General features: G+C 37.2%; 1 protein-coding gene across 1 annotated transcript; it reads right to left on the bottom strand.

Annotated features, from left to right (window-relative positions):
• Nucleotides 1-109: 109 nt before the first annotated feature.
• Nucleotides 110-19,629, bottom strand: LOC139123594 (AN1-type zinc finger protein 6-like). Its single transcript, XM_070689760.1, has 4 exons — nt 19,443-19,629; nt 7,270-7,462; nt 2,966-3,250; nt 110-487 (listed from the first exon to the last, which is right to left on the bottom strand). The coding sequence occupies exons 2-4, from the start codon at nt 7,427-7,429 to the stop codon at nt 339-341; spliced, it is 594 nt and encodes a 197-aa protein (XP_070545861.1). The 5' UTR covers nt 7,430-7,462; nt 19,443-19,629; the 3' UTR covers nt 110-338.
• Between the last annotated feature and the right edge of the window lie 4,670 nt (nt 19,630-24,299).

Genomic DNA, 24,299 nt, shown 5'->3' with positions numbered 1-24,299 from the left:
GTCACATTGACTATCATACCTATTTTGTAAACATAAAAATAAAGCAAATAGGCTATTGCACCCAACACCTTGTTTTCACCGCATAAAATAAAAAGTCACAAGAGCTTAATTCTAATAAATACTATATAATTAGATTACTTTTCTAACATCCAAAAAATAACAGGCAATTCCCTGAATTTGAGTATCTTCCACAGGCAACACTTATCCAACATGACCAACGCTGAACGTCAATGAGTTACACACATGCACACACAATATCCTTGTTTTTCCAAATCTACTAGTATTCGTGCTGTACATAATGAATCATGGGGTTTTTTCTTTGTCTCCTTTTTGTTATCTTAAATTTTCTGGATTTTCTCGCCGACAATGACGGGGTTGTTTTTCCTAATTTGTTCCTGCCCCTCGGCGCGGTAATCAAATGTACAATTGTGTTTGTCTGAATAGCGATGGATGCTGCAGAAGAGTCCTCCGCATCGACATTCAAATCCTGCAACAAAACATAAACAAATCAATAAATAAACAGACAAATAAACAAACAAGTATATAAATAAACAAACTGATCAATTCACGAAACAAGTGAGGAAAGCAACCATCTGAATTTCAAGTCACAAGTAATTGTGTTTCCCTGTGTCCAATAGCATTACAGCCATGAATAAAATTGCGGGTAACAACTTTTCAAATGCGATACATAATAGTGATTAACATTAACAGCTGATCACTATTCCTGTAAAATACAGCTATATCATGACTGGATATCAACACGGGTAAGCACCCAGTCAATATGAAGGATGTAACAGACCTGTTAATGTGGCTTCAAGTACATACTTCCTTATTAGTCAATGGCCATTATTTGCCTTGTGATCAATAACATGTACTACATGGCCAGTCAACATGTGTTCATGTGTCAGGTCAATATTTTATACAGCCCACTTCATGGCCAGTCTGGAATGACCAGCTGATAATTTTCATGATACACCTAACAGCAGGGCAATATGCTTATAATGGCTACTGAATTTGTGTTAATAACCATAACAATGAGTGTGAGTGGTCAAATGCATTCTATGAGACATCTCACGACCACTTTCCACACCTGGAACAACATACGTTTCATAGCACACTATGGTGATGAAAACCTGACTTCAATAATATAGAGCACATCACCACACCCTTTTAATTAAAATGTGTTCCTTACATAAATCATTGATGTTAACATTAAGCTTGACTGCACAAAACAGTCACTTTTGAACAAACTGTACGTGTCTGTACGGGCAAGTTTTTTTTTGCGCATGAGTACTATTGACTGACAATTGTTTTATACATTTAACCACACAAATATGATGTGCTTTGACACACATGACCACATAACCAAACTGGGTCTACAGAATGTGTATTATATAAAATATTCAAAGATATCTGAGCAGCTACTTGCTTTTCACAGTTGGATCATCTTCAATACCATTTTTAATTCAAAGCGTAACTTTTCGCATTCATGATTCATTTACGATTTTAATTTTATATTCTGCTATTTTATTCAAATGATTTAAATTCATTTGAAATCTTTAATTAGTCTAAGTATAAATGTACCTACTATGGTACCTATCTTGGGGTATTCGTAAGCACTGACAGGAATTATGTGCAAGTTTGGACATGTTAGATTCCGTAACAGACAGGTGTTCAGACTAATCTTATTCAGCTGCATTTAACAACACACAAAATGGTGTATATACACTGTGGAATCCTGACACTGACAATTGTCATCTAGCAGAAATATTTTTACACAGCCAGTGTTTGCCTGTTAGACTCCCAGTAAAACAATTGATGTAATGATTTTTAAGATGTCTCAGTAGACTTTTACACATACATAGAGGCAAGTACATCCACTGATTCATATAGTTCCTCATGCTATACAGACAAATGGCCTACATGTTCAACCGAAACAAAACGCTTTATGTCTTTGAACAAAATCAGTTATAATTTGTACATTCAATGGATTCCCTGCATGGCCCTTCAATTTTCACAAAGTCTTTAAACCTTTCACCCCTTGTTTCATTGTATAGAGGTCCACTTTTGCAATGGTAAACAACAAGACTGGACCAAACCATGGTGGTGAGAGGGTTGGTCAAGTCCAAATCACCCACGGCCAAAGGTGAAAGGGTTTGAGTTTGAAAAGAGAATAGCCAGCATGTTGATATCTCTGGCTGTAGATGTCACAATACATGTGATACTTCATAATGCTTGGTTTATAAGATATAATTAAATTGTTATTATGAAAGCAAATCTTATCTTAGCAATTTTGTTACATTACTTGACCTCTGAGAATCCAGATGTTGAAACTGCAAGAAAAAATTGGGTGGTTTACAACGTGGAATAAAACAGGAAAGCTACACCAATCAGACTCAGAAGTCAGTTTATTTTTCTTCAAAATCTGACCTGGTTTCAACCCTTGGCCATATAATCTGAGGGTCGAAACCAAGACATCCAATGACAAGAGTTCTGGTCATAAATTATACAAAAGATACTGCTGTACACAAACTTGGCAGTCAAACACTTCAATGGAACCACAGCCCCTCAACCACTATGATGGAACAAACCTTTCATTGTTAACGCACAGACTGTTAGTTAACCCTTCAAGCGCCAAAGTCAACTTTTGTCACCTTTAGAAAATATGCTCCAGTCAATTTTTTTCAGATTTTTGTCAAAATTTTGATAAAAACTGTAGCTAATGAAATGTGATGTCCATTTGGTCCAAAATTATCAAAAAATTACAGAAAAATCCATAAAAGTGGTAAAAGTTTCACCAAAATTTTGCTGGCAACAATACAGCACTCAAAGGGTTAATCTTTGAACTATTTTATCAAGATAAGTTGCCTTAATTTCTGATCAGGTGATCAATCTTTTTTTAAAAGAGGCATAACTCTAACATCAGACCGTACTTATAATTTATTTGAAAATTTGAAAGACTCACCTGTAAGGCCCACTTTCTTACGACAAGTGTAACACCGGTTCCTCTTTTTCGTTTTCTTGTCGCTATCATCTTTTTCGTCACTACTAGTAGAGGCTGTTGAAGTTGTTGGGGAGCCCTGCGTGGCTTGCTGACTGGCTGTAGCACCGATGGGTTGTGTTTCCTCGCTCTCCGAGTGACTAGAAGATGTAATGGTAGTTGTAGTGGTTGCTGTAATGGCTGATGCTGAGGGTTCTGACGATGGAGTACTTAGGTTGGTGGTACTTGTCGATGTTGTTGATAAAGATGCTGTTGAGAGAAAAGATAGGATTAGTGGGTCATTATGTACTCAATGCACGGCATCATCAGAAATCATCAACCCTGTCACCCCATATCTCTGTGGAGAGGTCCACCTTTGCCATAGAAAACAATGGAATCCAGCCATACCATGGCAGCAGTAGGGTTGTCACTTGAGGGCGTGTGAGATGCAAGTCCCATGCAAACATTTACATACTGTGCTGTTGATTGATGGCAACAATTTAGATAACCAATGTTGATATATAATTTCAATAGGCCTCTTCTCATATAGTGTTACTTTAACCCTTTTGTGCCAGACAGTATCCCTTCCCTGTTCTAAATATGGTATTTAGCCAAAACTACATGTATTTTGGTTTGGTCTATGTATGTTATAACAGCTAGTCTGTATACTCATAGTATCTGTGTTTTCTGGGGCCTTCAACTGTTCATTTTTGTGTTGAGATGAAACCATATTGGACATGCTGTGCTTCACTAGTTTTTTAACCAACTTGACCTGATGATGAAATATTAAGTTGGCAGGATATGGGTTAGAAAGTTAAAGTACCTGAACAAGAGGACTAAAGCATAGAGTACTGTACCGGTACATATAATACAAACATAGGACACGCATCTTGACCCAATCCCCTATGGTAACGAGTGATGGATTCTCTGACATTTTATCGGAGGTAGCCAGGGTGACTTCCATTTTGATAAGGTCCAATGCAAAGAGTGTGTCATACCCAGTGTGAGTAGACGCTGCTAAATGGTTTTACTTGTTTATCAACATGCATAATGGGCACATGTGCAAGAAGGTGACGACCCGATACTCTTTCCAATGTAGGAGAGAATTGATATCAAATGGATTATCAGGATAACAGTCTGTCACCACCGCATGTAAAATTTCTACATGGTCATCTCAGTTGCAGCTGGTCTGGTTTTTAATTGCCTATGCTGAGTGGTCTTGAAGTGGAGTGCCTAGGTTAGTGGTAATTGTCAAACCACTGATAAGGCTGATTGTCTGAACTGGACACACTGATCAATCATTCATTTTACTATCCAATCAAAGTGTTGTAACTAATATGCAGAGCCTATCAACTTATCTACTGCTATCAATATTAACTTAATATGCTGTACATACAGTGAGAAAAACTGAGCTGAATTTTGATGTGCAGCCATTACAATTGATATGTTATACTGTCCATGTCTGACACTTAAATCTTGTATGTCATTTTGGACCTTGCCTCAGCCTGTGTTGGGCAATATTGGTGGACTTTATACTCAAATACTGTCCTACTAGAACTTATCCAAAAAATACCATGCCTTGGCTTCACATAGAGCCAATAGACAGTTTTAGGTAGCTACATACCTTTTAGACACTTTCAGATTTTTATTTTTTTCTCAATTGAACACGTCCCAAACCCAAATAAAGTATACATTTTCTGAAAGCCCTGATATAGAGCTATCCGACCAAGCACAGTACACGGTCATTATTTGCATAAGAGTCACGTGACAAGCGTTTTGCTGAACCTTCCAAAAACCGTTTTTTCCCGCCTTATGCGAACACGCTGCAAGATTTCCGGTTGGAATTTCTTCATTGACAAGCCTTGATTATATCCTTCAAAACCGTGTCTGGATTTTCTTTATATGCCTTTGTTTTTTTTAATGCGCTCTTAAAGGTGTTAGATGAAGGTGATTTCAAGGAATTTTAATTATCACGCCATATAATTTGAATGGACCCTCCGGGAAAAAAATCGCAGACACAGTTTTGAAGGATATTGTCAAGGCTTGTCAATGCAGAAATTCCAACCGGAAATCTTGCAGCGTGTTTGCATAAGATGGGAAAAACCGGTTTTTGGAAGGTTCAGCAAATCTCTTGTCACGTGACTCTTATGCAAATAATGACCGTGTATTGTGCTTGGTCGGATAGCTCTATATCAGGGCTTTCAGAAAATGTATACTTTATTGGGGTTTGGGACGTGTTCAATTGAGAAAAAAATAAAAATCTGAAAGTGTCTAAAAGGTATTTAGCTACCTTAAACTTGATTTCTGAATATTTGACTTACCTTACAATCTAAAGCAGTGTGGCTTGTGACTTAACATCAAAATTTTATCTATGCAAGAATTTCTTTTCTTAGTTTAATTATAATAATTTTATTACAATGTAATCTCTGCATGAATAAAGTTCAATTTTATGTGTGTACAAGACCAAAGTCTGAAGCACGTTAATGTTTTCTCTATATGATGAAAATAATTCTGAACTCTTTGAGTCAATATGGGAATTTCTTGGCGCTTCTTACCCTTGGCCAAAGTACATATATAATATGTCAATTTTTCTAGCTTCAAAACCAGTTTTGTTATGTTTGGTGGTTTTTTTTAGAGGGGGTGGGGGTAAGTGTGGCAAATTTAGCTTAGGCTAGCACACTGAATGACGTCAAGAATGCGATATCAAGTCCTTCCACTGGCAAGGACTGGTTCTGCTCAGACATAAAGAGTTTTTGTTGATAAATGTGCAATAATTATAAAGCAGACTAGATGTAGTGTCTACACATGTAAAGGCATTTCCCTGTACAATGCTTAAAGATTATCATAGATGTATTGCCCTGTACAATGCTTCAAGCTTACCATAGATGTATTTCCTTGTATGATGCTTCAAGCGTACTGTGAATGTATACCCATAGAGCATCATAAAGAAACTTTTACTGAACATCAATTTCTATTGATCGTCTTGATATGATATGAAGCAGAATTAACTCTTTTACTTGACAAGTTCAATATTGTTCAGGGTCTTTCGAATGTCAATGACATCTCTGAAATATGAAAAATTCAAGTTCAGGACAACTAATTATAATCGTTTATTTTCCGATTTAAAATGCCGCTGATCTAAAAAAGGATTTTCCACAGGGTATTTTTAGGGTTTGGCCAACCTTCTATTTTTGAGCAACCTATTCATATGTTAATAACTGTACAAAAGAATACATTTTCACAACAAAAGTATATGCAAATTATGCATTGTTATGTAAATTGTCGCCTCTCTGTTTTCCAAGCTGAGGAGAAGACTGAAACTTTCGCCCAAATTTGCAATTGTTAAATTGTCTTTTCAGATAAATTAATACCTCCTGACTGCAATGAAAACCTAAAAACACTAAAAAAAGCTTTGTACAGTACTTTCAACAAAAGTCAGAAAAACAACCCACTAGGGAGAGGAAATAGAACACATCACAAATAACATTTCAATGTGTCCAAGCAGCCTTCACACCAAGAACAATAATCAGCCACATGCAGTGATAACACGCCTGCTGTCCTGTACACAACTGACCTTCCAACAGGCACTAATGAGGACAACTGCGACCTTTGGGCCCAAGTTCGAGACAGTCACCCTCAATAATAAAATACTCCTTTTCTGAAGCTAGGGAAATAACAGTCTGTGGATTTCATGTCGTATGATCCCTAGACCCCCGATTCCAGTATATAGTTCTACCCCCATCCTATTTAAAACAATTGGGTCACACCAAACTCTGGGGGTGAAAGGGTTAAATTCCCCTTTTGATTGTCTCTCTGCAGAGTAGGCTGAACCCATCCTTCTACCGGACAATACAAGGCCCTGAAATTGAAGGACAGCTTCTAGGCTTTCTGGCCCTCTTTGTGACACTGTATCAAAGCAATGTACATTTGCAGAGTGTGTGTGTTACAGCTGAAAGTAACAAACATAACGGAGTTACAGACATTAGCTGTCTATAATTTCATCCATACACTATTCGTCCACATTCTACGTTCAGACTTCAATAGCTTCACTTCAGCAGCAGTTATTAGATGGAAATTTCACTTGGGGGGGATTACTTCCAAATGACCTCTGACCTCATTTTAGCTTTCTACTTCCGGATAACCTCTGACCCCATGATTTACACTACTTCCTCATGTAATCATAGCCATGTAAACAGGCTATGTTTCAGCACAAGAAAAGATATTAACAATAAATTCAACTAAATTATTATTTTGCCAATATTACTGATAACTAGATTTCACTGACTTACTTTGACTAGGACTAACTCTGCCAGAAGATTGGTTTGAGTTTTGCTTCCGTTTGACAGAGTCTTTGTAACATTTTGAACACATTCCTTCCGTGGCAGGACATCCATAGAATCCACAGCCATTCCTACATAGCATTGGTTGATTTGATTGTTCTTGTTCCATTTGAATATCTAGTTGATTACTTTTAGTAAAACTCTGCAATGAAAAAAAGAAGAGGAATTTAATTCAATGTGCTCGACATGGCACAATACGATGGCTGTGTAGTTAGGGGCATGTACATGTAAATGGATAGTAGAATAGTCTCACATAAAAAACTGAGTTTCAATTTCAAAAAAAAAATTGAAAAAACCCAGGAATTTTATTCAATGTACTTGACATGGCACAATGACTGTGTAATCCAGTACAGTAAATGGATAATGTCTGTATGAAGTGCATTTGATGCATGTTTACATATTGACATACATATGCTCATTGGTACAGAGGGATATAGGCCTAATGCATACACTTTGCTATCTACACGTATCAGCTAATTGATATGCCACTGTATAGAGCGTGCTCTCTTTGGCTTCAAAATTTGGTGGCATTGTCATTGATTTGCTCTATAATGCAAGTACAGTGATGTTGTTCTTGTTCCCGAGCAGACTGAAATATCAACTATTAGTGTTGAAAACACAATGAATTCTGTACAATCATACAGAGTAGAGGGGACCCAAACAGTCTTCTGTGGTACAACATACTATGTACATTAATTGCCAAGAAATGAATAGTCTAAATCGAGACCAAAGGCCCGGTGGTTTACAACAACATGGATATTATACACATACAGTCTGTATTGAAAAGTTGAACATATACCATGGCGGCCTGATTAGACATGATTTTGAAAATAATGAAGGAAAGTGCAAACAAACATACATTTGCAATCTATTTTCACAGCCTAGTAGTAGTGCACTGAGTTATATTGTTTTGCAAAAGATCGCTCCTCTGCAGTGCGGTTGCCCGCTTCTGCTGTTGTGTAGACCTCCAAGTCAAAAGAGAACAACAAAAAACCCTCGTTTGGTTAGTCAGGCGCATAATTTATACCGGAATGTTCTGTGTGATTGTGTATGGCTGGCCCACAGCCAGAAACCTAGCTGACATTGTGCCAAGGATGACCTCAGTATGTGGTGTAACCTGACATTCAACCAAACATTGCATACAATAGTTCAAGGGAGTTGAAATTTGAAAATTAAATTTACAGTTGGCTTGTACATGTACATATACGTGTGACTGTGTGTGTCTGTATGTGAGAGGTGCCAGAAATATGGCTGACATTGTACTGAAGACGACCTTTGTATGAGATGTGACCTGACATTAAATGACATGTATGCACTACTGATGGTCTCCATACAATGGTTCAAAGGACTTGAACTTTGAAAAAAGTGCCAAAAATTATGTGTTGTTGGGAGTATGCATGTACAATGTGTGTGTGTGTGTGCGTGAATTTGCTGATAATCATGTATAGTACAGTGCAATGGGGAAAGCTGTAGCATGGCTACAGAGCAATTTTGTGCAAGTTATAAATTTTGAACCATCAATCAACTACTTGTCTCACCCTGTCATTTCTCAATTTTTTTGTTTCTAGCATGAACAAAATCATTAATTTTTATACAGGCGGTTTCACAATAATGCTGAAAAGCTGCCGCCGAAACTGATCATATTTCATGAACGCAATGGCATGAAAATTTCCGGGTAGCCCTGAACACACAAGTAGTGGGACCCATTGGGTTTGAATTGAAATGATTTGCTTTCCTGTGTCCTTGGCTTACTTATTGAATGTGATCACCTTTGTCCGTTCTATTTTTCTGACCTTGCCGATACAACAATACCAGTCGTGCCTGTGGGAAGAGACTATATACAAGCCATTATCCACTGGCCACGTCATAATCAATACTGGCAAGTCATGTCGCTCAGGACGTGTGAAATAATTCAAATGAGATCTGAATAACTTGATGAAATGAAATTCACAGATGAATCAATATACACATATTGACTGGCTATGAGGGCAACAGCATACGTCTGTACCCCGAGGGACTGTGAGTCACCCCCAAAAACAGACTGTTTCCCGAGGCCGTAGGCCGAGGGAAACAGTCTGTTTTTGGGGGTGACTCACAGGCCCGAGGGGTTAAAGACGTATGCTGTTGCCCTCATGGCCAGTCAATATGTGTTTTGTAACACACCTCATCCGTAGCCATGCATAAGAACGTACTATACACAAAACTTGTCGCATGTAGGCCTATGATGTAATATGTTGGAGTGGTTCACTAAGAAAAAGTTTTTCCCAAAGGATCGAAATACTTCTGCAAAACGTTCAATGCACCTTTGATTATAGTTTTTGTCGAGTCCTTGTTGGAAACCAAAGCATTCAATTCTTCTTCAGAAAGTAGGATAAACCAAGAAATTCGTTTCGATCAGCCGCAGACGACATCTTTGTTTACATTCCGGTCCGCGTTCGCGTCAATGTGGTTTTTGACGTCAGCGGGCATCATTTTTCAGAACTGATGCCTGGCAGGCAACAGTTCGAAAAATGATGCCTGATGACGCCGTTTACGTGGATCAGCACAAAGAGAACGCATCCCACGTGACTATCAATTGACGAATTAGAATACAGACTGCGGATGAGGTGTGTTACAACACCTTCTCTGACCTAGCTGTCAATGATGAATCTCACACAGTCTCAAACAGAAACGGAACAGTGAGACTTTTGTGAACGAACAACTCACGGGGGCCTAACACCACTCATTTCAAAGACAAGCCAATTTTCTCGATCATTTCTGAGGAATAAAGTCACCTCCTCACAACTTTTAAAATAATTTTATGAACCCCTCCCTTCCGAATATAACTACAGCAGTTGAATGATAACTCATGTATAACAAATATCTTCCCTTTCATTATTTAAAATTTGAAAGTCAAATTGTTGTTCTTTTACATTAACTCATCAATCATAAATGTCACATTTCTAAAATTTAATTATTCATTTGTAAATTTATATAACGCTCCTAGATGAACGGTGCCTCTGTGCTTTCAACATACACTTATTATCTCCAGAAATAAAATCACAATATATTATGAATTTATATGTAACACTCATAGTCGTAACTGAATGGCACCTCCATGCTCACTCATTATTTCTAGAAATAAAAATCACAATTTTCCCCGCCGTTGAAGGCCCTTGTTCATGTCGTAAGACTTCCTGTCTATTTGCAGAACGTGAAACACTTGATCAAGTACATGTACATCAATCTGGATGTGTTTGGCCTTGCCCAAAGGATATGACAAACACAAGAACTGACACTTGCCAATGTGCTGACTGTCAATACCACATCAAATCTGGTCCAATATTCTGAGTCATATCCAAGTACATTTGAATTTCTATGCAATGGATAACATCGGCTAAAAAACAAAAAATTTTTTTTTACCACATAGAAAGGGTACACACCTATCAGAACAATTTTCCCTCTTCTGTTCAATATATCAACACCATTCATCAAACCAAGGACATCTCAGTAATAGACACTTGATTGTGCACATAGTGAAAATAACATCCAATCAAAATGCCAAAATAATTTTTTTTTTAAAACTGAAGCTTTTTTGTAGGTGAAAACAAAAATTTTACAATACTTCCACATAGGTTTAAACAAACACAGTATTATATAAGAAAGCCGAGTTATTTATCATCATTTAATATACATTTATAACTTTCTTGTAATGTATTCATTTTAACTGGCTGATTCTCACAATTATTATATTTCCATTACTACTTTTCTTTCAATTGAAAAGCACACAAATTGTAAGAATGCATAAAACACTATCCATGTATGTAAATTAGGATATTCTACCATGTCAGCTGTCAACAGTTGCTCATACCTACAGCTGGAAGAGATTCAGTCAGCACTATTTCTTCACAACAGTAATATCTTTGGTTGGTCAGGGTGCAAACTTTACATGACAGGGATGGGGATGGGGTGGGGGGGTGTTACATGGTACAGTGTACTCAGCAGTGTAACCCCTATATCCTGGATTTCCGATGTAGGAGTCCAACTATCCCATTGAAAACACCAAGGTCAAACCAATTCTGCTGCAAGGTCACAGAAAGCTCCCTCACTTTTATTGCACTCTTTCTGGTATCTAACAACTAAATATTTTTCTACAGTATAACTGTTTCAAGCAATAAATACCATATGGTAAAATAAATGATCATAGCAAAGCATGTTGGACCTTATGAAATTATTTTGATTTTTTTCTTAGAATTGTGTTGTTATGCAATAATCATTTCTTTTTGGGGAACTAAAATTATAATAATGATCCACAAGTTAACTGAGTGAGAACAGAATTATGTGTATTTCGGATTAGACGATACAAGCATGTTGAGGGAAATATTGCCCCCACATCGCACCAAAAAAAGGCAAATACTAGTATTAGAGATGCCACATACATAGCTCGGTTCCCTGAATATGCTTCCAACAGTTCCTATTGTGGCCTTCCAACATGAAGAGATGGGCACTGTCTCTGATTGTTGATAAGAACGCTCAGATATGATTGTTTCCGAAGCATAATCGGATGAAGTCTAATACTATCATGATGAAAACTCATTTTGACAAATGAAAATGACGCAGATCAAATGATGTATGCCAAAAATGATGAGCAATATCTAGCAAATGAACATTCATTTTGAAAAATTGAAATAATACTGATCAAATGATACATGCATACACTCTGCTGGTTCAAAGTACACATGATTTTTTATTTTGCACATCTGTACAATTAGCACAATCATTTATTTGGTGAGCAGTATATTTGACCAAGGGGCGAAAAAAGGTATGGGGGAAAGAATCGGTTTTCAATATGCTCTGCTGTTTGTCTCATTATTACAATCTTTTATCCATTAGTTTTATCAGGTGTCTGGTCCAAAGGAATAAATTTATGTAACAAAATTATGTAAATTTCATACTGATTATGCCATTCAAAGATGTTACCCTAGCATCGTGACCTTTATGATTTCTTAATCTATTTTCAAGAGTATTTCTCTTTACGACATGACTCACATGTATAGCTTTACATGTCAGATAGACAAGTGACTTGTATAGACGAAAGAGAACTTTTGTGTCTAAATCGTACAACAATCATTCTTGGGCTGCAGGATTCAGATTTCTAACGATACAGGTGTAGTATTACAATTTGATTATTACTGGGTGAAACTACATGTATACCTTGTAACTAAGAAAAGCATTTCAGAGTCTGGGTTAGTTGTTCATGATTCCATATTGTAACCCTTCATCAAGCTGTGGGGCACATTTCATTTTGGGGGAGGGGGCGTCTACACATGTTTTTCCACCAGGTGTTGCAAACAGGACACTAAGCTTGATTATGATTGTTCTTATTCATGAGCCATTTCAATCTTAGGCAGCTTTTTTGATGAAAATACATTTATTTATGAAGAAATATGTGCAACATCAAAACACGATGACCAATCCTGGTATGGTTCCTGATAAAGGTTTGAAGTTCCTGCATCAATTACAGGGTACAACACTACTGATAACAGGTAATTCATATGAGATTTTCACTCTCATGATGGGATACAGTTGATAGCAACCCAACAGGAACAGTTGAAATTATCAAGTCTGAAAATCTACGTTAGGCCAGGAAGGATAGTTTTTTCTTCAGAATCACTGCTTTCAACTTAAGCCAGTTTGAATTTTTTAAAATTGCGGCAAATATGTACTTCCTAATACTTAACCTGTTCACCACCAATGCCCTATAAACAGGTCCACATTAGCATTTGTAACAATGGGTTTTGGTCAAGCCATGGTGGTGAAAGGGATTCACCCTAATCCTGCCACACAGTATCACTTCCCCTTGTGCAAGGTCAGTGAAAAGTGGTATCCAGCTGGTACCTATACACATTTTCACCTACTTGGTACATGTATGTTACAAAGGGTTTGCTTGGTACAAATCAAATTTACAGTATTATTGGTATTCATGGGTCTTCAAATATTCTTTTTTTAAAATGCAACTCATGGGACCTATGCCTAAGTGGTTTTCATTACTTGATGTGATGGCGACATGAACCAGGAAGGACAGCTGTTCACCCTGATTCACTGTAAATTGGTCCACAATCACCACAAATTTTAATAGGTTTGGGCTAAACCATGGTGGTGAAAGGGGTGATGTACAGAAATGGTAATCAAATTGCATATTTTTTTAAACTTCAACGCATCCTTCCACAAACTGTACCTTACAAATGAGAAACTGGGGTGAACGGCCCACAGGAATTTGCATGACGTGTATTGACATGCAACAGCCATACATCTACATGTGCTTTGCATGCAGCCAGCTGTAGCTAGCACCATTGTACTCCCACAGCAGCTGAATAGCCACAGTGGCGGCAGTGGTAATACTGCAGTTGCACGGTACCTTCACTTGGGAACATTACTTGTCTCATTTAAATGCAATTTGGTCACAAATTCCTCTCTCCCTCTATCTCTTATTGTCACACTGTTGCGGTGCAGACTATACAACTTATAAAGCCTGTGTACCTCTATGACCAGTGATTTCACAACCAATGCAAACATAAAGTAATCTTGAAATGAAACATATTTTTGAATTACTATTGTTTACTGTAGTAATAACTAGTTATAATAAGTTAGTAGACTAGTTATAGCTTAGATGTACATGATGTACTCAATGAATTACTACTGTTCACTGTAGTAATAACTAGTTATAATAAGTTAGTAGACTAGTTATAGCTTAGATGTACATAATGCTGTAGGGTACATCTTCAGTCAGGCCTAACTCATTCATAAACATCGCTGCACACAACAAACTATTGACGAGCTTATAATACTTTGTATACAGGATGTTTTAGGGAAAAGAATAAGAAAATGTTATATTTGTAAAACAAAAATACTAAAAATTTTATCCATCTCATGTACACAAATTACATGGCACAAAGACTATGCCTGTGGAGACAGCCCTGGGGTTCTAGAAAGTGACAATGCCTGCTTTCTCATAGGTCAATATCATTGCTGTCCTTTTTTGCAAACATATGGTTTCTGTAGGATATGTGTTGTCCAATCACTGATATTACTCTAATTTCTAAACAATATCTACCTTATTTGGAGTTGGATACTTAGAAAGAGAGCAAAAATTCCTGATTATGATAATCTAAGCCAGTGCATATTCCTTTTTTTCAATTATGAAGGGTAATTTGTAAAAATCTGATTACTACCAGCAAAAGATGCTTTGCCGTGTTACTAAGGCTACCCTTTTGATCTGGAGAAAACTATACCTTTTTGGGGATAGCAAATCAATTCACCCAATCTCATGTAGCTTTCATATGACCAAACTAGTCACCATTTTGCTTTTACTACTAGGCTAGTACAACTACAAGCCCATTTAGATTCTCACAGCCCCTGGTTTACTACACAGTTTCCAAGTTCCAGTTCACAGTATGTCATTCCGCTGATAAGCCCTCAATGCAATGGTCCGGTTGGGACAGTCCACTGCCAAATGTTTACAAAAAGCCGGCATAAACCAGCTTGCTGAGCCAGGCTACACCAATAAAATCTGAGTAGGAGAGGGCTACTTTGTGAGGCCAATGAGGGGGTGTGAGAGTCTCGGATGGACGAGTGCATTATTCAGGTGAAAACTTGAGTGTTGGCTTGTGGCAAACTGAAACAGAGCTACATTATGCAATGTAACAACAAGATCTTTTTTCACCTACACCGGTAGGCAGTGGGCAAGTGAATCTGAAAATTTTGAAAACAATTTCCACTATGAACCAAAGATCACGAATCACTGAAAAAACGATCAGTTAATTAAAAGTGTTTTATGAAAGTGAAGCAACCACCCCCGACAGGAAGTTACTCTACTAATCACGGATTGAAGACCCTACTGACATACTTGAAAATGTTGTTTACAACAGGAAAACAACAAAGAATGGGGAAATCAGTAAGACTTCCTGTATGCAGAGTGGCGTACAAAACATGCAAATTGTATAACCTTCGTTTGACCCACAGTGACCACAGCGAAACTAGGCACTGAACTCCCAGTATTTTCTTTACCCCCAATCACCACTTTCAGTGTTATCGTAGGTGTTCATGTCAAACACAATCAAGGCCTGACGGCAAACATCGAGAAAAAGTTCAACAGTGGTACTACTGCTTTTATTTACCACTGTTACCTGGTTCAACTTCACTGCCTAAGATGAATAATTGGCCCTGTGTAACAATATTCATAATCATATATGGGCTCAACCTTACTTGAAAACACGGTTGGAACTGGACTGTGATACATACCTGATTATTCAAGGATAGCACGCAAAACGGCGAAATATTTACAATTGCTAATATTAGAGACCTCCAGACGTAAGATTGTTTTGCCTCACCATTCCATTATAATGTGGTTACTTACATGTAGCATTATGATTAAAGCTTTTCACACTTTATTCGTTTGCAAATTTATTGTTTGTTTCCTAGCAGAATGGAGTTGACCGTCTCTACATGTTTATGTACAAGAAGAATGCTTGTAAATGTTCAAAAAGTTGAAAGTTGAACCACATATACAAAGTAGTAAGCAGGAAATTGGGCAAGGTTGATTTTCATGGGGGTTTCCTCTTCAATGTAAAATGTGTGATAGCAAAACTATCTGCTACCCTGGCTTTCTTCTATAAAATGTATTTAAGATTTTCATACTTTACCTTGAATACAAATCTGGCAAGTATATTGAAAATTATCTGAATGTATCACCATTTCGTGTGGACGACAGCGGGTATATCAATTGACAGTGCTTGATATCCCTCGAACATAGTCCACTGAATCATGGGAAATAAATTCAGTTTCTTTGCAGTCCTGTTTTCATTTTTGAAGATATGCCAATGATGCCATGAACAACGCTTCCATAAGATCTTCGCAAGGCTAGACTGAACAATACTGGGATTTGGGGATTTGGAGGAGTTGAACTTTGTCTTAGGGGATACGCATGTATCCATTATGAAAAGCACCTTCTGACTCAGACAGGTCATGGAGTTATACAAATAGCTGGATGTGGTCAAATATTGATCAGGTACACCTGAAGTGAAAACTGAGCAAAAATCTAAACACAATCCATAAAAGAAAATTGAGTTCCTACATAAACAAACACCAAGAAGCCGTACAAATGCATGTTTAGTAACGCTCTTTTTAGCTTTATGTGGTCTAGTGTTCTACAGGTGTACCTACAGAACATGCCAAGGAAAAATCTAAACAGTCACGACAAGAAACAGGGTTCCTACAAAAATACACACTAAGAAGCCCTACAAATGCACATTATGTAGCACTCTTTTAGTAGATACTGGATTTTTCTGCATTTGCAAAAAGAGTTATGACTTAACAAGCTGGGCCAAAGTTCCCCTTTCATCTATTTTTATCAGTTTTACAGTCTTTGCTGCCTACCCAAACTCTTTCAAATTTCCAGACTATAGCTGGAGAGTCAACCACTTGACATAAATAAAATGAACAGTAGAGAAACAGAATGCACATAAACATTATAGTACATCAAAAAACAATTGCCCATTGCATATTTATTCAACAAAGAAAAAATAATATAAACTTTTTTCAGATTGACATTACTTCCATAACATTGAACAGTCGCACAAAAAAAATGTTTTCCTTGAAAGCATTCAGATACATATGTATGGAAAATATGACTTAGTATATATAGAAACTTTTGTGCATTACAACTGATCATACTATATTACTATTCTATGCAATCAGCAAAACAGCCAGGAATTTATTTCCATATTTGCACAATTTGCATATGAATGAACACTTGCATAAAATATTATTTCCTTGAAAAGCATTCAGACACAGAAAGCTGCCTGTCGAATGTTGAAGATACTGATCTCAGTTTGGCACCTGTTGTACAAATTCACTGACATGGTCTTGACAAGAAATGTTCAGAAATGGACCAATAGCTGCTGTGAGTTAGCCAAAATGTGATACTCACAACTGTTATCTCACAACAGTAAAAATAACAAGAAAACATACCCTTTGACCTTGTAATAAGAGAAAGGAAAAAAATTCCTACGAAAAATTTCCAAGTCACCATTCACATATTCTGAATTGAGAGAATAGTGTAAGTGATTGTGTTTTTAATTAGTGAACCTTTTGTTGACAATTATATTTTTTTGTTACATGATACAGCTGGTTTGAAAATTTGTCCAGCCAACTTGGACTTTGTGGTCACTTTATATGATTGGTCCAAGAAGAAATTGCTTTAGCAAAAGTCAGGTATGACTTATGCAACAAAAGCCCACTACTTGCCAGCCTATCTAAATTTACATCCAGCCTATATTCATAAAGAGCCCACACCCATTTGAGCAAAACAAAAAACAGTGTGACAAAACAAAATTAATCCTCTTTCTACCAGGCTCCATAGGCAAACCACAGAAATAAATACAACTTGGAAAAAAGAGGATTAAATTGTTCTAATAAAGTTAGAATGTGCTTTGCGGACAGATTCTCTCTCCTTTTTAACACCTTTATTTTTGTTGTATACTATTTGTGTAGACTGATTTTGAACCCTGTGAAATAAATGTGTTCAACATCTTGTTTTTTGTAAAAAAAAATAAATTTCATTGTTTTCCTACAAACTAAGGACAGTGTTAGTTTAATTTTGAACTCAAATATTGTTACGTTTAGGAATTTGTTTCTCTGGTACCAAAATTTGGACAGTGACACCCCCATCCCACCCCCTCCCCCCTCCATTTTTCTTTTGGAAGGGAATAGTTCAGAGTTACCTCAACTAAAGTTTAGGAAAAGGTTTAATCCTTCAGTTAAAATACTGACTTTAAATCCAAAAAGTTGGCCATATAAAGGTGGATGCCCCGCTGGGTCATCAACTGATGATCAGATTCTTGTACTCTGAAATACCTAACACTTCAGTCTTGCATATCAGTGTTGCAGTTCATTTGCATGTATAGTTGTGGCTTTGCGATGCATACAAATTGTGTCTCTGTAATTTTACTTTTGTGTACCAATTCTCCTCTGTGACTTCAAAAAATACCAGACATATCAAGAATACAGCCCATGGAGCGTGGACCTTCAACCAAGATATTACGGTCGACTGATAAAGTACATATATCATGCCACTACACCCATATGCCGGGTAAACAGTCTAAGCAAGTGTTAACAGTAGACACAGCAACCCATGATAACCAATTGTATCGCTTTGAAAAACAGACTTTGAATGTTTGCCATTCATTCAAAAAAATGGCCTATCAGCAAATGCAGATATGGGCATTAATTTTTGATCACATGGTGTGTTATAGAGACCGAGTTATCGAGTAATTTCTCCCATCCACTTAGACGCATACAGTACTGTATCTTTACCACTGCTGTTTGAAGTGAACATTACATCATCCATGCTTATAGCTTCCTTTCTGAAACCATATCTAAAATGGCAATGCCTAATCATGACAAAGGGCCAGGCGGTAGATGTGTATGTATGCTACTCAACCCTTATCAGTTTCAATACCCAGCTTACAGAGACAGAGGAAAAATGTACCAAGTTAAAAAGCAGTGCTACAGGAGAAATCTCAATTCTGTCTGGGATAAGGATCACACAACACAAACAAAATTTCAAGTCAGTAAATTAAATCAACAATATAGCAATTTCACTGACATAACATCCACTACATACTATCATTCTAAATTGTTCTGATATACGTCTTTAAAAAAGAGGGTTGGATGTATCGCAAAGTGCCTTTCAATGAATGAAGTTTTTGGTTTACATCCTGAAAGCCGGTACAACACTTCCTCGTTATTTCCAAATATTTTTACATATAAACATGTCCCGTGGGTATGACTTACAGTCACAATACTTTCATTCTTATCAACTTATACCTGTTTCGCTGCAAATTCACGAGTATGCTGATGCTTGCTAACATTTCGCTACTCTAAAGATGAAAATTTTAGGAGCGCGTAGCTATGTACCATATGATCCTGAAACCTAATAAATATGAAAAAAATTGACGCTGAAAAATCGACATATATCATTCACTTCATATATGATTCTCTCAAACTGGAAACTTAAAAGAGACAATAAATCGTTGTGATATTTCTCCAGTCGACTTCAGTGAGAAAAACAAACAAATATGTACCGTGCCCGGTGAATTTGACCAAACCTATCCGCAGCACAGGGGTGCTATTTATAGTTTCTGACGATGTCGGTGAACCTCTTTGTTAGGGAACGCGTCTGTCCCTGATACCTAGCGTCGCGTTAACTTCACTGTCGTCGTTGACTTAGCAAGCCAGCCTCGGAAAAGCCACAAATTATGAGTCCGCACACTGTAAAACGTCGAAGACAACAGTGATATTTGTCAAATTGTTTTTGCCAAGTTACTGTTGTTGCTGCTATAATTAATTGCTGCGCTCTAGCCTGAGTGAGTAAGCAAATATGGGAGAGTCGAGTCGTACGTGGCCGATATGTATCGAAATTCCCATTGTATTTGTTCAGATGTGGGCCAAGACATGGAATAAACGGATTCCGAGCAGGGCCTCTGTTTGAATATCGGGGGATCGGTTTAGAGATATTCAAAACAAAGCGAACAGAGAAGTCTCCAAACTAAACTGGTTCTCAGTGTTGTGAAACGGAGATTATAATAGGTTTAAACATGGCGACCATTTAACCTGCAATGCCCTCTTACTCAAAGTCACATTTTGAAAGATTTCGTGGCCCAATCGCCCAAATTTGATGACATATGCACAAGGGATAATATGACTACGATAAAATGAAAAAACTAGCGCTGTACTTACCAAAAATCGGTAATTTCGGCGGACTTCTCGCCGTCGGATGCGAAGCTATTCTCCCTGGCTAGAGATTCTGTTTTTAGAATTTCTATTTGTACCGGTCATGTGACTAGGATGAGCAATCGCGATTGGAGGAGAAAGACAATGATAAATCAGACCGAAGGAAATCATTATGACGTCACGAGGTGACTCCCCTTCCACCGACAATACCATTCACACTATAGGGTGTTTTACAAAGAATGGCGTGAAATGGAGAAAACACCAAAAAGCAAACAATAAAATTTTTGAATGAATTTCTTCCTAAAATTGCAATACATACCACAAAAGGCCAAACGTCTAAGCAGAGTTAGTCATATTTTAGAATAACAACGGAATACTGTAGATAGATTCAAAGGGTCCCTCCAGATAGCTACCTTCCCATCACTATTTATAGTAAGATAATCGGACGGGTTATAGCTATGGTGACCCTGAACTTAGTCGGCGGCTATCGTTTGTGACAACAAAATCGAGAACCTACGCGGTGTGGCGATGATTCGTCCTGTGCGTGATTCACCGTAACAGCGCCCTTCTTCGCTTGCGTTCGTCATTTTCCGGTGAAAGTGGATCTTCAGACGTAATCACGTTCTTTAGGTCGTCACCAAGCGGATGTAAAAAGTACAAATACGGGAGAGGTTGATTTACCAAATGAATGGTCGGCGGGCGGGCCAGGTACACTCAGCAGGTAATGGACAGCTTTGCATAAGCTGCAAACTTTATCGGTGAGGCAAACGCACTCTTATCCAGTCCGGAATGAGGACATCCAACGAAAGAAAAATCGACACTGCCTTTGAAATGACACTTATGTATTAAAAGCTATTCAACTTATCGTTATCTGGAAAGCGTTGAATAATAAAACTGAAAATGAAATTAAAACAATATTTTTTATTTCAATAGTAGTGGTATCAGACCACAGGCATCCGACACGTCGCTTCGCGATCGGTAGTTGATTCACAGTAAAACAGAGAAAGATCATCAGTACCGATCGCGAAACGGCGTGACGCATGCCTGTGTATCAGACCAGGATTATTCATTACAAATAACAATAGCAGATACAATATTAAATGGTCACTTTATGGTTTCTCAGCTTTTTGTTGTTTATTGAGCACTGTAAGTTCGCCGGCAAACGCCCCGGGACCAAAGCGTTCCATATGGTTGCCGCGCCGCATTATAAATCATGAAAAGGTTTGTTTTTTCACGACAAACCGTTAGAAAGAACTAGTCTCGCTAAAAACAGTGACATATCCAGTTCACAATAGAAATATGATATATTCCAACACAGTCACTAAAGCGAAAAGCCCAAACCTAGTATTTGGACTACAGAACCACAGTCACCTAGTACCTATGGTCTATTCCGCTTTGCGTCTATGGGCCCCATAGGCCATACCGTACGGTGTGGACATATGCCTGAGAAGAACTTCTCAGGTATATGTACACACGTCTATGGATGCATAGATGCAAAGCGGAATAGATCGCGGGTGACTGTGACAAAACTCAAAATCACCGGAGCTCGGAGTGGTGTCATGCATGGAGCGATGTCCAGCGGGACGCGTGTCCGATGGTGCCGCGGTGAGAGACACAGACAGCCAGTTGGGATTTCGGTAACCAGGTCAAATCGCATCAAACAAATTGATCTTTAGAGGGCGCTGTTCCATAGCGCTGTCACATAGCAATTCATGTATGTAATTTTAACGCATTAGCAGGTACGTAGATTTGTTTTATTTGCGAATTTGTTGAAATAAATTTCTTTTTAAAAAAGTAATTCGTGTAAATGCGATTGGAGCGCTCTCTTTCTCTCTCTCTCTCTCTCTCTCTCTCTCTCTCTCTCCATAATGATTATCAAGTAAAGGTTACAGCAAAAAATAGATATGCAAACAAATCCATACAAGAGGAAATGGAGATAGAATATGCTACAATATTCTATTCTACAAAGAAATGGAGTTTGAAAACAGTCGTTTGACAACAATAAGTCCTAAAAAAGGGCTAATTCTCATTAATTTTTTAAACGTAGACTTGTGGAAACAAATCATCAGATCAAATACACTCTAAAAAGAAAATAAAAATATCCTTGACTTACAGAGATATGATCTAGCAAAGTGATGTTCAGACTATCATACAGAATCACTATACTTGAAATTGGTATAAGAAAGGACATTAACATAAGTCAAAGGTCAAATTGGCCGTAAGTGGACCGAGAACCTTACTCTTAACAACAATTACACACTTCTTTTATATGCAGTCATTTTAATTCAACAAGGGTCTATTGCACAATAGTGATAATATAAATTCCACACAGGCCTAATTACAGGACGCATGGACAAAATTTATGATATGATGAAGAAAATGTATTTGAAAGCCTGGAACACATGTTATTAAAATGCAAATAGGGGAGGGGGGTTTGGCAAAAAAAAGGTATGTTTCATTACTAAACATAATGTCGACAACAATATCAAATCACCCATTTTAGTGAAAGCAGTGAAAAAACACACAAAGACTTTACTCAAAATTACCGCCTGCTTATTTCTGTTTAATATACTTCTTGAGAATACAATTTTACTTCAGTGTATGGTTCAGTGGTCTGAATATAAACTGCTGTAAGGAGTTTGTTTATTGAAATGTAAAGCTACAAGACTTTGTTTTCAACAGAATGTCATCAACAATAGAAAATTCTGCAAGAAAAAGTTTTTCCCCACTGAAAAAATCTATGCGCATGGGGATGCAAAACATATTATTTACTTAATATGGCCTTTTGAAATTATTTAAAAATGATAATTTTTTCATCGTTTCATGCTCATTGGCATATTCATAGCTTCATCACACAGTGAAACCGAGCCAAAATATGCAAATTAACTGAGTATAAATAGGAAGTGAGACAACTTTACCATCTTTCTCCATGGTGTAGTGCTAGCTGTCTTCATAACTTCATAACTATGCGGCTAGGATACCACACAGGCCGGAGCAGTGCTACATACCCCTCTTTCCAAAATCACTTTTCTGGGGCGAAGTGGTAAGGCTTTCAATATTAAGGTAGTATGCACTTCGAAAGTGAAAGACTTAAACTCCTGCTAAAACTTTCCTCATTGAATCTTTCAACCATTCTCTTACCACATCAAAATAAAAATCAGGGTTCTGTGAGGCTGGAGGTACGATGGGGAAAAATTATTTTTTTTATTTTCATAAAACTAAGATAGTGAAAAATTTTCTTTCTCAAGGAGCTTTAAAATGAGCCCTAATCAGAAAAGAATTGTAAAAATTTGAGAGTCCAAATGTGTGTCCCTGAAGCAAATTCTACCACAAGTGCTGTTACACACCAATCTGTAGTACTTGTTTGCTTCATATGTTTTACAGTTTTGTAGATTTGAATTTCCCTGTTAGTGTTGGAATATATTGAACTCTCAAAAACAAAATACAACTTCCCTTTTCACTATTCATTAGAGCAAAATATCGTCGATAAAATTGATATGACAAAATATGCTTAATTTTCAAGATTGCAAACTGTGTGCAAATTTTGTGACGTACCCCGGTTTCTTAGAATATTTGGTGTAATCATATTGTTTAAAAACCGTAACCCATTTAAAATATTTTATGATAAATGAACATTTGCACGGTAACAGTTTTTTTTGGATAAATGTTGTATGCCTCTGTTCAGTCTCCACAAACGCTTAGGAATGAGCACCCAATATCAGAAATCTAAAAGTGGACTGTAGAGGGCGTCCTGTAAGTCAAGAAGCAAGGAAGTATGGATTCCCAACATGGCCAAACTAGGCCCTAACTCAATTGATGTGAACATTCAACATGGAAGTTTTTGTTTCATTCATTTACAGCTACTTATGTGTCTACATGACTTTCATGTGTTTAGTTTTCAGTGATTTGTTTCATGAATAAACTTGTGAAATAATCTGCAACATTGAAGTAAAAGAAACAACTCTTGTTAGACATGTCAAAAAAAGTAAAATGGCCATTTTGCACACTCACATGAAATTTTCAATAGACACAGTGATTTTACCATAACATATGATTTTATTAATGGCAAGAAATGAACGTATCATCTTTCATTTATGCATGGATATTGTAAATCAATGAAAAAATGATGGCATTTTGAGAGAAGTTTGTGTTTCAAAAACCTAATGAAATGAAGATCTGAGAGAGAAAATGTTCATCTTGGCATTCTT

This window comes from Ptychodera flava (assembly GCF_041260155.1).
Source record: "Ptychodera flava strain L36383 chromosome 23 unlocalized genomic scaffold, AS_Pfla_20210202 Scaffold_23__1_contigs__length_28996876_pilon, whole genome shotgun sequence".
Classification (NCBI taxonomy): Eukaryota; Metazoa; Hemichordata; class Enteropneusta; family Ptychoderidae; genus Ptychodera; species Ptychodera flava.
Note: the sequence above shows the minus strand (reverse complement) of the source record. Positions and strands in the feature narration are given on the sequence as shown.